Source organism: Arachis hypogaea, chromosome 2 (assembly GCF_003086295.3).
Source record: "Arachis hypogaea cultivar Tifrunner chromosome 2, arahy.Tifrunner.gnm2.J5K5, whole genome shotgun sequence".
NCBI classification, from domain to species: domain Eukaryota; kingdom Viridiplantae; phylum Streptophyta; class Magnoliopsida; order Fabales; family Fabaceae; genus Arachis; species Arachis hypogaea.
Genome location: NC_092037.1, coordinates 6937594 through 6952819, shown reverse-complemented (window position 1 = coordinate 6952819; position 15226 = coordinate 6937594). Strand labels below are relative to the sequence as shown.

The 15226-nt window shown below is 29.0% G+C and overlaps 2 protein-coding genes across 2 annotated transcripts; both read right to left on the bottom strand.

Moving 5' to 3' along the window:
- Positions 1-587: 587 nt before the first annotated feature.
- LOC112718102 (GDSL esterase/lipase 1-like) lies at positions 588-3746 on the bottom strand. Its single transcript, XM_025770005.2, has 5 exons — positions 3449-3746; positions 2638-2759; positions 1885-2124; positions 1318-1576; positions 588-1182 (listed from the first exon to the last, which is right to left on the bottom strand). The coding sequence occupies exons 1-5, from the start codon at positions 3729-3731 to the stop codon at positions 947-949; spliced, it is 1140 nt and encodes a 379-aa protein (XP_025625790.1). The 5' UTR covers positions 3732-3746; the 3' UTR covers positions 588-946.
- A 1124-nt stretch (positions 3747-4870) lies between these two features.
- LOC112718091 (GDSL esterase/lipase 1) lies at positions 4871-7966 on the bottom strand. The gene is made up of 5 exons (XM_025769997.3): positions 7666-7966; positions 7011-7132; positions 6318-6554; positions 5979-6228; positions 4871-5230 (listed from the first exon to the last, which is right to left on the bottom strand). Exons 1-5 carry the CDS (start codon positions 7919-7921, stop codon positions 4986-4988), a joined length of 1110 nt encoding a protein of 369 aa, XP_025625782.1. The 5' UTR covers positions 7922-7966; the 3' UTR covers positions 4871-4985.
- Between the last annotated feature and the right edge of the window lie 7260 nt (positions 7967-15226).

Below are 15226 nucleotides of genomic sequence, written 5' to 3'. Positions count from 1 at the left end.
TTGTAAAAGTAAAATTTATTTACAACGTTATATATAATACATGAAAATATTAACCTTTTTATTTAGGTATGTATTTAAAATTATATTATTTATTCTATTTTTCTAAAAAAAATAATAAAAAAATAATATTTTCATGTAATATATATAATATTTTAAATAAATTATTTTTTAAAAATATTTTTATAAAAAATTATATTATATAATAATATCTTTAATAAAAATAATTAGTTAATAAATTTTGAATATAATAATTTAATTATTTATTAAGTAATATAAAATAAATTTTAATAATTTTATATTTTTATGTTACTGTTTAAAATATTATTTTAATATAATTTTTTAATATTATAAAAAGGTTTTGCATAATAATTAATTTTATTAAATAAAAAATACTCATATATTTTGTATTTATATATTTTATATTTAATTATTAAAGAATAAAAGATTTTGTTGCCGTTTAAAGTATTGTGTATTAAAGTATTGTCATTTAAAGCATTTATTTATATACTAGGATATTCTATATTTATTAGAGTCCATCAATGCTCTTGTTTTATATTAGCCTTTGATTTTCATCTAATAAAATCTAATGGCCTATATAAGTGTGGCTCATTCAATAAACACATAATGGTTGAGCTCGTTTTAGACATACCCATTGAGGGCCTTATGTTTATTGCTCAAAAACACATAATATATATCATGATAACAAATAAAGATAACCAAGTTGGGTTGGTCTAGTGGTTAGCTCATTAGTTCACTTAAGTAGGTAATGGAGCTCAGTACCGCCGTAGGAAACAAAAAAAAAACAAAAAAAATTAATCCTTATTAACTAACTTCTCTCAGTAATTCTTGTACATCCATGACACTTTTAACACATACAAGCTTTACTTATTTTGTGTATGTAGCATTTTTCATAAAACAATATATAAAATAGCTAATTGCATTTTTTTCAAGTTTGACGAAGCTCTCTGAGATTGTAAGGTCCTGCAAAGTTGTGATCTCCATTCCACATTTGCTCAGCAATTTGATGATAAGCTTTCTCTGTTGGATGAGCAGCATCAAAGATCAAGTATTCTTCAACATTCTCACATAATTCATACTCTTTCGCACTTCTTTTCCCTCCACAGCTTTGAAATCCCCTATAAGGACCACCACCACAACATCCTATCTTGCTTTCCTTGAATCCTATTAAATGTTTCAAATAGTTAAAAAAATGCATATATTAATTTTGTTATCTTTAATTGCATGTTTAGTTTATTTATCATAAGCAAACAATTAAGCCTAATTATCAAAGGGGTGAAATTTAAAAAAAAAAATTACCATATTTTGAAGGATCTTTTATCCTTTCACTAATGGCAGTGTGGAAATCAATATATGAATACTTGAATCCTTGTAGCTGAGTTTCTAGCTTTTGAAGGAGTTCCTTAAGTGCAACATTGTGTAGCTGAGTAATTTCCATAATCTCTTCAACACAGCCATCTTTATTGATTTCTAGATTAAGTGCTTTTGCTACGGGGAAACACCCTAATGGAAAAAGATTTAGAAATCCAAATTTTCTCCCACCTTTCTTATATATTTCCTGAAAAATAAGAAATCCCAATAAACATATGATTGACCACAATCCAATAATCAAAGTATTAAATAAATAAATATTAAAATTATTACTTACGTGAGTATGTCTCATGTAAAAATAATAACTAAAAATCGTTATACGATTTAATATATTTGATTAAACTTCTTAATATTATGCGTGTTAATATTTTAATTATTGTCTTCGTATAAAAACATATTCACATATTCATATAAGTAGCTATCGAATATTAATCAAGTTTGGAATTAGTTAATTAACTAATTAATTAAATAAATAATTAATTATTAGGTGCTTACTTTGATGACAATGGTCAAGTTGCCTAGAACCATATCCACATAGACTTGTGGAGGGTACTTCTGTAAAATGATTGAATAAATATTTGGAATGAAAGGAACAAGATAATCATTGGTCCCTATACTAAACAAGTAGATAGCTTTAGATATCAATAATGTCCTAGCTTCTTCGTCTCCCAATTTCTGCTTCAGCAATGTTTCAACTTCAATGAAGTATTTGAGTTGGCTACTAAGGTCAATCACCTGAAGAATATAATATAATCATATGTATACATATATGAAATTCACCACTAGAGAGCACAATTTTAATTTAAGCATATATATATATATATATATATATATATATATATATATATATATATATATATATATGGATTAGAATAAAGTATATTTTTTGTTTCTAAAGTTTATTAAAAAATTTTAAAATATCTTTAAATTTTATTTTATTTTAATTTTGTTCCTGAAAATTTTAATTATAATCAAATATATACTTGATAAAAAAATTTTCAAAAAGTTAAGGACGAATTTAACAATAATGCATGATAATTATATTTGATTTGTTTATATTAAAAGTTGTTCTTGTGAAGTTATTATTAAATTGATCCTAATTTATTTTAAATAGTTGCTAGAGGTATATTTGATGCAAATCAAAATTTTTTGAGATAAAATAGAAATAATAAAATTTAGAATATTTTTAAAATTTTTAACAAACTTTAAAGACAAAAAATATACTTTATCGTATAAGTTATTGCATACCAAGCCTTGATTGGTTTCAACAAGAGCACCAGCTCCAGCTGATGCAAAATTTGCTCCTTTACTATATTGATGGTTACCAATTTGTAAATATGGTGGAATAAACTCCATGTTTGCATATTCAGCTGCAAATGTCAGAGAACAAATCAAACTTAAATTCTATACTTGTATAAAACATATAAGTCACATTTTGTATTAGTCCTTGGATAAATGTTTAAAAATAAAAAAAATAAACAAATATATAGAAATAAGACTAAAAAAATTCGTTTTTACATTATATTTTTATCATTTCTAATTCTTAAATGAATAGAAAAATTGACAAATTTTATTTTGGAATGAAAAGTTTTTATTTGTATTTTTTATTATAATCACTCTCTTTTTCAAAAATATATATTTTTATTTAAAATATTTTTATTTTGCAAAAGGATTATTAAATGAATTTAGCTAATATGATGTTAAAATTATTAATTGAATTTTTTATAAGAAATATAAAGTTTAAATTTTAAATATATTTATTATGTATTTTATTAAAATTAAAAATTAAAAAAACGTACTATCATTATCTTAAGAATTTAGCTAACATCTGTTCTAATAAGAATACATATTAAAATTATCAATTAAAAAAATAAATTTAAAAAAAATATGCAAAATTTAATTTCAATGTAGTTTTTGCACATTTATTTAATTAAAAATTTAAAAAATTCTACTAATAATATATATATATATATCTTTAAAACACATTGCTAACTACATCCATAAAACTTTGAATGTATGTTTAGAACATGTATTAACCAAATCCTAATTATTATATTACCAATGAAATCTGGGATCAAGCGTCCATCAGAAACTCTTCCAGAGGGGTACTTAAAGGAAGTGATGCCATAAGGCCAGAAATTAGCCTGCATGTCTGTTGTGGTATTAATGTAGTTGTTGTTCCCAACATCAAACAATGAATCACGAAATATGAATAATGGAACATACTCTTCTTCTAATTGTGCCACACAAATTTGGCCATGGCTTATGGCCAGGTTTATTGCATAGCCAACCACCAAAGGTAGTAGTAGTTGAATCCTTGATGAACTAACTGCCATGCTCATTTTTTTTTTTTTGGTTCATGTATGTACCATAATATATATATATATATATATATATATATATATATAGTATATATGTAGCTCTAGTTGTTTATATAGGGTGTATGAATTTTCAGAATTTGATATCATAAAAAATTTACTTGCTGATTTAAGCCAATACGTAAGTGTATTCTGAGTCCCATTTTTTAATTCACTTTTTGTCAATGTTCTTTGGCATGTGTACTTTTCAAAACTTAAACTGTATATGAGAAAATTACATTGGAAGTAGTGTTCTATATGTATTGTGATTATGAACTGGTAAAGGAGTGGCTAATTAAGGAAGTGAAACAGAGGAAAAATTTGAAAAAGGTTTACAAAAGGGAAAATGAAAATGTGAGTGGGGACGCCCACAACTGAAAATTATGTTATGGGGGAAAGCATATTCAAATCAACTGATATGACTTCGGCCATAAAACTGGTATGCAATTGATGCATCGGAAACTGTTTTTTAGAGGTAAGCATATTCGAGTTAACTGATGACTTCGGACATAAGACTGGTATGCAACTGATGCAACGTACTTGGTTATATATATATATAACAGAATATGGTTACAGAGGCCAACTATTATCACTAACTAACAAACCAATAAAAGAAACAACTAATCTCCTAACAACTAGTAGTTGAAGTTGCAGGGTAAATGATGAATTTGAACAATGCTGCATAAAAGGGATACTAAGAACACTTCAAATGGTGACATTGATTCAAGAACATTAGTAAGAAGTGTATTAATTAGAAAAACATATGTGGTAAATGCATCTTCTCAAAGTTCTTAAGGGACGGATGTTGTAGTTAAAAGGGAAGTTTATGCATTTTGGCCATGGATTAAACAAGTGTAAACCATTCGTACTAAAAATTTAATTTTTGCATAGGTATTTTTTTTTTGATATCATATTATAAAATCACTTATCCCAAAAATTTATGATAGAAGAAGACAATATAAATAGTTATATCTCTAACAAATAGCACACAAATATATATTATGAGACTAAGGACTAAAGAAGGTGATAATAAATTGTATTGTACCATAAAAGCCATAACCGTTTTTATTTCATTGAGTATATGGAATTACAGGGTTAAACAGCACACAAAACATGTACGTATATAGCGGATGAATAATACATACATTTTATTTAATTAACCAAAAGACAATGCAAGAATAACAAAATAAGTTGGTAAATCAAATAATGAGGAGATATATATCTTGATGAAGATGATTATTATTGAGATGAGAGTTGAAAGAGTGTGTTGAGATTGTAAGGCTTATTGAGAGTGTAGTTGGCATCCCAAATGAGGTGAGCAAAGTACTGGCTAGCTTTATCCGTAAAATGACGAGCATCAAAGAAGATATAATCATTTGGATTGTCACATAATTCATATTCTTTGATCCCTTTGTTCCCACCACACGCATCAAATCCTCTTAATGGTCCACTTCCACAACATCCCCCACTTCCTCCTTTGAAACCTTCATTTTAATTCCAACATATATGCATTTCAATTAAGGGCATATACTAATAATAATTATTGTATTTTAAGATTTTAGCATTATGCATAAGTGGTCCTGTACTTGCTTTATAATTATTATGTCAGTTTAAAAGTTTTTAATTGGATTTTTTATATTATTTTAAATTTTATAATTAAATTTTTGTTGTATCAAAAATTTTAGAATTAACAAAATATTTTAAAAATGAAAGGAAATTCAGGTTTACAAATTTAGTACTTAAGTATGGGTGTCCTTAATTTGAGAAAAAAATGATTAATTCTAACGTTTTTTGCACGACAAAAAACTAATTACAAAATTTAAAACAAGATCTAATTGAAAAATTTTAAACTATAAGAACTCGATTATAAGTTTAGTCAAACTATAAAACCTAGTAAAATTAATAATTTAACCTAAACTAATTCTAACTTTATCCAACTAACCTGCTCAATTCACTACCGAAAAAAAAAAGATAAAAAACTATTTTAACAGTCATTAAACATAGTTATTTTAGTGGGATATTTTTGTCATTATCAATTATAAAAAATATTTAGTTATTAAAAAATATTTTTGACTGTCATTTAATTATTAAACTTTTTTTATTATAATATTTTTATTTTTATTTTTTTTATAATCAGTAACAATAAATGTCAATTTTAAGAAATTTTTAAATATAATTGTGCATTATTCAATTGAATCAAGTTAAAAGAACCGCAAGGATGAATAATAATACCATATTTTGAAGGATTTTTGATAACTGGAGAAAGTGAAGCATAGAAATCATGGACTGAATATTTGAATCCATTGAGCTGTTTCTTAAGCTTCAGAATCATCTTTGAGAGTTGAATATTATGTAACCTTGCAACTGCTGAAATCTCATCAAAGCATTTGCTTCCATTGTTCTGAGCCCTTATGACTGGAGAACACCCTATAGGACCCACATTTAAAAAACCAAACTTTCTTCCACCTTGCTCATAAATTTCCTATATATCAATTAAAGTTTAGAATTAAGAACAAGTTTATAATTAAAGATATATCTACCTAGCAATATTGAAAATATATGTTTACATACTTTAATGGCATTTGTAAGGTTTCCAATGACAAAACCAACAAATTGTTGTTTATCAACCGGCAATAGGCTCACAGTGGAGTTTGCAACATTCAAAAGGCCACCATAATCATTGCTTCCAACATTCAGAAAGTACACAGATCTTTTGAGCAGTGCCTCTACTTCTTCATTTCCTATTTTCTCCCTTAATATTTTCTTTACATTTTTGAAATATTTCACCTGAGTGTGAAGGTCTATCACCTATATATATGTCAACAAAGAAATTAATTAAAAACCTTAGCTTCATTGATATAATATTCTATTGAGGAGTGCTAGGCCAGTATTTTTGTTAAATTCTGGCCAGCACTTAACCATCAAAAGAAAATTGAATGATTTTACGATGCAATCTCACACCATTAAAAATATTATTGATGGCTAATTGATGACTAAAAACACAAAATCTGCTGAGCTCTTAGAATTTCTCTATTCTATTTCAATCATGCATGGTAAGTGGTCCATATCACCACTTTTACCTTTACATTCTATATTTCTATGCTTAAATATTTAATTCACTAAGTCAAGATATTAAAAAATAAAAAATAAAATCAGTCGCTAAATTATATAAATAGTTGTTATAATAAACATAAGATTTTTAGAAAATATATCAAAATACCCTTAAAAAAATATCATTTTATTACGGAAATATGAAATAATTACAGATCCTTGAGCAGTTTGAAGCAGAGCACCAGAGCCTCCAGAGGCAAAATTGACTCCATAGGTGAAATCAGGGTTTCCAGGATGAAGATATGGTGGAAGCAGCGGCAACTTTGCAAGCTCAGCTACGCACACATTATTAACTCCTCATTAGTCAAATGGTTTATGATAACGTAGAGATATAAATATTTATGAAGTTTTTTTTATTAGCATAAACTTAAAAAAAATAATATTATAATATAATATTAGAGTTATGTGTTTAACAGGTCTAGAGTTTAATATTTAGTAAATCTCAAAAAAATTGTTAAATTTATGAGAAAAAAACAGAATATATGAAGATAATATTATATGTAAAGTTATTATGTTGAAATTATTTTACATTATACAAAAGTCATGCTATTTATAAAGATTTTTTTAATTAACTTCATAAATATTTATCTACTAACTATTAGTCATTACTGACTCAGTGACTTGACTCCCAACTACTAATAATTCTAATAATATTTTAATAAAAATAATAATATAAAATAAATAACAAAATAAAAAAATTATAAAAATTATAAAAATATAACTATTTATATTATCTTCTTCTATCAATTTAAATTAAAAAAAATAGTATCTAATAATAAATGTCAAAAAAATAAAAATCAGTGCTCACCAATGACATCTGGAATCATACGTCCATCAGAAAATCTTCCACTTGGATACTTGAAGAGGGTTATTCCATAGGGAGGATAATTTGCCTGAAACGGAGTTGTTGTATTGATATAATTGTTGTTTCCAATGTCAAATAATGAATCTCCAAATACAAATAAGGATGCATGTTTCTTGGGTAAACATATCTGACCCTCACTTGTTTGGATAATAACAACACTACTCAAAGACAGCGCCAACAAGAACATTAAACCACCCATATTATCTTTTGTATGCTTTATGCTTGGTGTATACAAATGTATATATCAATCCCTATCTAAGTGGGTTTATATAGATAGATGAATATAGAAGCATTAATCATTGCAAGGTTATTACTTGTAATAAAAAATGAAAGTACGTGCTGAGAATCTTTCAAAGGCTGCCAGCATATATGTATGGTACCAGGTAAATACTAGCGAAAAATGATGTTTATGTGTGGTCCTCAAGCCCAAGTATATTTTAAATCGTTCTAAACTAATATATATAACTTCAGAATTTGATCTTCAGTTAGAAAAAATAGCATAAAATAAATAAAAAAATAAAACAAATTTATATAAAAAATAAATAAATTTTTTATTGATTTAATTATTCTGTTAGTTTTTACAATTTCATAAAAATTTTAATTAGGTCTCTATACCTTTTTTCTTTTTAATTGAGTATTTGCACTAAATTTTTTATTAATTAAGTCCCTACATTTTTTTTATATTTGAGTTCCTGTATTATTTTTTTTTAGTTGGGTCCTTATACAATTAAGCCAATTACTACTAAGAGGAACCAAATTAAAAAAAAATTGGTACAAGAACCCAATTAAAAAGAAAAAATATAAAAACTTAATTAAAAATCTTGCAACTATAAGAACCAATAGAGTAATTAAACCATTTTTATTTAAATAGGTATATTAGAAATATAATTATATATATTATTTTTTATCAATTAATTTTAAAAAAATAGTATCATGATATAAATAAACAAATGAAAGCTGCAAATGCATTAATTAATTTAATTTCCGGCGAATTCATGATTGACACAATAAAAATTAATTACTGAAAGCAAAGCAAATGTAATATATGTAAGCAAATTATTTAGACTATGTGTTTGTTAGCGAAAATGAAAGTTCTGAGAAGCTAAAGGAAATTGAGAATTATCGGGCAGTTACTCTCATTTTTATTAAAATGGAGCTATCTATCTCGAGACATTATCATTATCATTTCTCATTTTTTTAATATATATACTGTGAGAAAGACAATTAATTAAACACCTTCCTTTGACCTAATTTTTTTGGTTGGTTGGCAATGGTATTTTTTATAGTTTGATAAGTTAAGAACTAATCCATTGCGAATATGAGTTTTATTTAAAAATTTGTCGCTAACTAATGGATTGCTGTATGTATAAGACAACGAGATTCAAATTCTCAATACTTAAACGAACTAGTGAGTTAATTCCTTAACCAACCAAATTTTATTTCTTTTAACAATAATTAAGTACGTGGACTTCAGCAAAAAAAATTAAGAATTCAAATAATTTTTTACCTTTTGCATCATCTTTTTCTCATAGTTATGAACAAGGTATATAATATTAGGAAACGTTTTAAATGTACTATGATTTCGAATGTTACAGTAATTTGACTAATTTCAATAATTGATCTTAATTATATATATAATTATTTATTGAAAAAAGTTGTATCATAACTAGATTAATAATTAAAATTAATTTTACTATTGAACTCAATAATTAAAAACACTAGAAGAACATGTAGAACTTTAGTATACTTAAAATGCATCTTGTAATTTTATCAAAAAAAAAAAAAAAAACGCATCTTGTAATATTTTTAAAATTAAGCACAGCATCCAATGAGATAGTGACATTATTAACAACATTTTTAGTCAGTGTCTATATGGTACCATGCATAACTGTACGCTTTGAATTTAAAATCATAAATGCTCAATTTCCTTAGCTTCTCAGAACTTTCATTTTTTTCCCTTTTTGCTAACAATCAAGGTCATATATATCTGCAACTGATCATAGCTAGTCTTCTAGTTGCATTTGCTTCCAGTAACTTTATTTTCAATAATCAATTTTGCAGAAATTAAATTAATTAATGTGCAGCTTGCATATTTATTATTTATCTAACATTGAGGAAGTAGTCATATATACAAAAATAAGGCCCTCAAATAAGTAGGGTCGGAACTCGGCAAAAATCGATAAAAAATCAATTTAATTACATACGATTTTTTAATATGGAGTCCGATCATAAAAGAAATTTTTAATTTTTATAAAAGGATATTATTTTTTTTTTAGAGAAATTTGTAATTGAAAGAAAGAGCGAAGATAGATTGGATACATAGTAAATTTAGTTTGATAAATTTTATGTATAAAAATTGGATTCCTAAATTTTTTATGTATAAATGGTTTCTCTTAATCTTAATTATTTTTCAACATGCTTAAATTTTTAATATTTAATTATTTATTTTACTATTATGTAAGTAATAATGGATAGTATCAATATGGATATAGTGGCTCAAGAACAACAAAAAAAAATACTTGTTGAAGAAACGTTAATTTTGTTCTAGACGAGTCTGCCTCGAGTGAAAATAGCAACAAATCTTTATTGAAAAGTGTTTATTGACAATACTTTAGTAGATATAAAGAGAGAGAAGAATGGAAGGTAAAGTACAACTATTGTAAATCTGTTCTTGGTGCAAATCCAAGGAATGGGACTACAAATTTGAAGAAACATGTGCTCTATTATTGTAAGAGAATAAAATTAGCAAATTCAAGACAATCAACAATTGACGAATCTCTTCAAAGACATGGAAAGAATAGTTCAGATGCTTTTATATTTGATGCATCTCACACAAGAAAATTGATTGCCAAGTCCATTTGTATGCATGAGTATCCTTTGTCATATGTGGACCATGTTGCAACAAGAGAAGTGTTTGCTTCAATTCAACCAACGTTTAAGATGACGAGCTGAAACACAATCAAGAAGGATATCCTTGAAATGTACGAAGTGGAGAAGCTTAACATAAACAAGATGATGGATGCAAATGATAGTCAAATGGCTATTACAACTGACATGTGGACTTCCAACCAGGAAAAAGGATACATGGTTGTTACAACACACTATATTGATACTTCATGGAATTTGCAAATGCGAGTATTGAGGTAATACCTTAAACTTTGCTTCTAGATATGCTTTCTAATGCTTAATGTACTTGTGATATTTTTTTATCTGATATATTTATAATAATTTTCAACTTTATTTATAATAATTTAGATAGAAAATTATTAACTATTCTACAAATGATGCTAAGATTGATGTGTTGTTGGAGCGTTTAGACTCAAATTATTTGTTGTTAGAGGGTAAGTTATTGCATATGCGTTGCTGTGCTCATATTTTAAACCTAATTGTGAAGGATGGTTTCAATTTAGTTAAAAATACTGTGGATAAAATTCGTAATAGTATAGTGTATTGGACTTCAACTAGTAAAAGACATAAAATCTTTGTGAGTTGGTGTAGTAAGTCAGGTGTTCTCGTTACCAAAAAATTATCTCTTGATTATATGACTAGATGGAATTCCACTTATGTGATGTTAGAAACTGCATGGTTGTACAGAGATATCTTTGCTCGACTAAAATAAAAAGACTCCAATTATAAAAGTGTGCCAAGTAATGAGGAATGGGAACTTGCAAAAAAAATTGTGGTAAATTAAAACTTTGGAAACAAAGGCCTTAATATTGTGTCAAAATATGGATTCTCACAAAAGTTTAAGCGAATAATAGATCATGTACTGACCAAATTCGAGATTAAAACCCAAGTAAAATCTTTTTAAGTATAGAATGAAGAGGGGCAGAAGGGTCACACTTGAGCCAGTTAAGAAAATCCAAGTTGGCTAGATGAAATTTTTCTTAGTGGCACTGTCTTAACAGTTCAGTAACCACTTCTAACTTGGGCACTCTTCTAGACACTTTCCTAACTCAGTCTATTAGTGAGATGCGAAAGAAAACTTTTCTTTTGGTCCTTCTTCTTATGTAATATTGCAATTTTTTGCATCAATTAATTTGTCCACATATTTCCTAGCAGACTGGGATAGCAAAGAGAAAGAATAGACACCTTGTTGAGATTGCTGGAACCTTAATGTTTCATGCAAATTTTCCGGCTAAGCACTGGGTTCATAGTTAATGAAAGCCCATTTTTTTATAGTTAATGAAAGTCCATTTTTTTTTAAAAATAACATATCATCTCCGCATCCGCCTCTACCAACCCATCTCCCGGGGCGGCGTTGATTACACCGGTCCCGACGCATGTCAAGCGCGACGCCGCCCCCGCTTTGACCCCTGTCGTCGCCTCCCAGGCAGTCCCTTCAACATCCTCCGCAACATCGACCGCCCGTATTAGAAGGTCGTCCCCAACACCTGTTTTAAAAAAAATAAGAATAACTATAAAGAACTAAAGTATTAAGAACTATAAAGAACTAACATATGCCAGAGAAATCCTTCAACTATCCGAATGCATGTTTGCTCTTAAAAAAATTATGAAGAATAAGTGAAAAAGATCGAACACATGACTACATTGAAAACAAAGGCCTTAATATTGTGTCAAAATACGGATTTCCACAAAACCTTAAGCGAATAATAGATCATGTACTGACCAAATTCGAGATTAAAACCCAAGTAAAGTCTTTTTAAATATAGAATAAAGAGGGGCAGGAGGGTCACACTTAAGCTAGTTAAGAAAATCCGAGTTGGCTAGTTACAATTGTCATTGCTGGCACTATCTTAACAGATAAGTAACCACTTCTAGCCTGGGCACTCTTTTAGACACTTCCATAACTCGCTCTATTCGTGACGATCCAAAAGAAAACTTTTCTTTTGATCCTTCTTCTTATGTAACATTGTAATTTTTTGCATCAATTAATTTGTCCACATACTCCCTAGCAGACTGGGATAGCAAAGAGAAGGAATAGACACCTTGCTAAGATTGCTGGAACCTTAATGTTTCATGCAAATTTCCCAGCTAAGTATTGGGTTCATAGTTAATGAAAGTCCATTTTTTTATAGTTAATGAAAGTTCATTTTTTAAAAAAAAAAATAGCATACCATCTCTGCCTCCGCCTCTGCCAATCCATCCCCCGAGGCGGCGTTGACTATGCCGGCCCTGACGCATGTCAATCGCGACGCTGCCCAGACCCTGGTCCCTGCCGTTGCCTCCCCAGGCAGTCCCTTCAACATCCTCTGCAGCATCGACCGCCCGCATTAGAAGGTCGTCTCCAACACCTGTTTTGAAAAAAAATTAGAATAATAATAAAGAACTAAAGTATTAAGAACTATAAAGAACTAACGTATGTCAGAGAAATCTTTCAGCCATCAGAATGCATGTTTGCTCTTAATAGAATTATGAAGAATAAGTGGAAACAAAGGCCTTAATATTGTGTCAAAATACGAATTTCCACAAAAGTTTAAGCGAATAATACATCATGTACTGAAAAAATTCAATATTAAAACCCAAGTAAAGTCTTTTTAAGTATAGAAAAAAGAGGGACAGGAGGGTCACACTTAAGCCTGTTAAAAATATTCGAGTTGGCTAGATAGAATTGTCCTTGCTGGCAATATCTTAACAGATCAGTAACCACTTCAAGCTTGGGCACTCTTCTAAACACTTTCCTAACTCACTCTATTAGTGACAATACGAATGAAAATTTTTCTTTTGATCCTTCTTCTTATGTAACATTGTAATTTTTTGCATCAATTAATTTGTCCACATACTCCCTAGCAGACTGGGATAGCGAAGAGAAAGAATAGACACCTTGTTGAGATTGCTGGAACCTTAATGTTTCATGCAAATTTTTCAGCTAAGCATTGGGTTCATAGTTAATGAAAGTCCATTTTTTTAAAAAATAACATACCATCTCCGCCTCCGCCTCTGCCAACCCATCCCTCGGGGCGTCGTTGACTACGCCGGCCCCGGCGCATGTCAACCGCAACGTCGCCCCCGCTTTGGCCCCTGTCGTCACCTCCCCAAGCAGTCCCTTCAACATCCTCCGCAGCATCGACCACCCGCATTAGAAGGTCATCCCCAACATCTGTTTTGAAAAAAAATAAGAATAACTATGAAGAACTAAAGTATTAAGAACTATAAAGAACTAACATATGACACAGAAATCTTTCAACTATCCGAATTCATGTTTGCTCTTAATAGAATTATAAGAATAAGTGGAAATGATTGAACACATGACTACATTGGAAACAAAGAACTTAATATTGTGTCAAAATACGGATTCCCACAAAAGCTTAAGCGAATAATAGATCATGTACTCACCAAATTCGAGATTAAAATTCAAGTAAAATCTTTTTAAGTATAGAATGAAGAGGGGCAAAAGGATCACACTTGAGCCAGTTAAAAAAATTCGAGTTGGCTAGATGAAATTTTTTTTACTGGCACTCTATTAACAGATCAGTAACCACTTCTAGCTTGGGCACTCTTCTAAACACTTCCCTAACTCGTTCTATTAGTGACGATGCGAAAGAAAACTTTTTTTTATCCTTCTTCTTATGTAACATTGCAAATTTTTGCATCAATTAATTTGTCCACATACTCCCTAGCAGACTGGGATAGCAAAGAGAAGGAATAGACACCTTGCTAAGATTGCTGGAACCTTAATGTTTCATGCAAATTTTCCAGCTAAGCATTAGGTTCATAGTTAATAAAAGTCTATTTTTTATAGTTAATGAAAGTCCATTTTTTAGAAAAATAACATACCATCTCCGCCTCCGCCTCTGCCTCTGCCAACCCATCCCTCGGGGCATCGTTGATTACACCGGCCCCGGCACATGTCAACCGCGACGCCGCCCCGGCCCTGGCCACTGCCGTTGCCTCCCCAGGCAGTCCTTTCAACATCCTCCGCAGCATCGACCGCTCGCATTAGAAGGTCATCCCCAACACCTGTTTTGAAAAAAAAAATAAGAATAACAATAAAGAACTAAAGTATTAAGAACTATAAAGAACTAACGTATGCCAGAGAAATCTTTCAACTATCCAAATGCATGTTTGCTCTTAATAGAATTATTAAGAATAAGTGGAAAGGAACACATGACTACATTGGAAACAAATGCCTTAATATTGTGTCAAAATACGGATTCCCACAAAAGCTTAAGCGAATAATAGAAAATGTACTGCCCAAATTCGAGATTAAAACCCAAGTAAAGTCTTTTTAAGTATAGAATTAAGAGGGACAGAAGGGTCACACTTGAGCTAGTTAAGAAAATCTGAGTTGGTTAGATGGAATTTTCTTACTAGCACTGTCTTAACAGATCAGTAACCACTTCTAGCTTGGAAACTCTTCTAGACACTTCCCTAACTCACTCTATTAGTGACGATGCGAAAGAAAACTTTTCTTTTGATCCTTCTTCTTATGTAACATTACAATTTTTCGTATCAATTAATTTTTCCACATATTCCCTAGCAGACTGGGATAGCAAAGAGAAAGAATAGACACCTTATTGAAATTGCTGGAACCATAATGTTT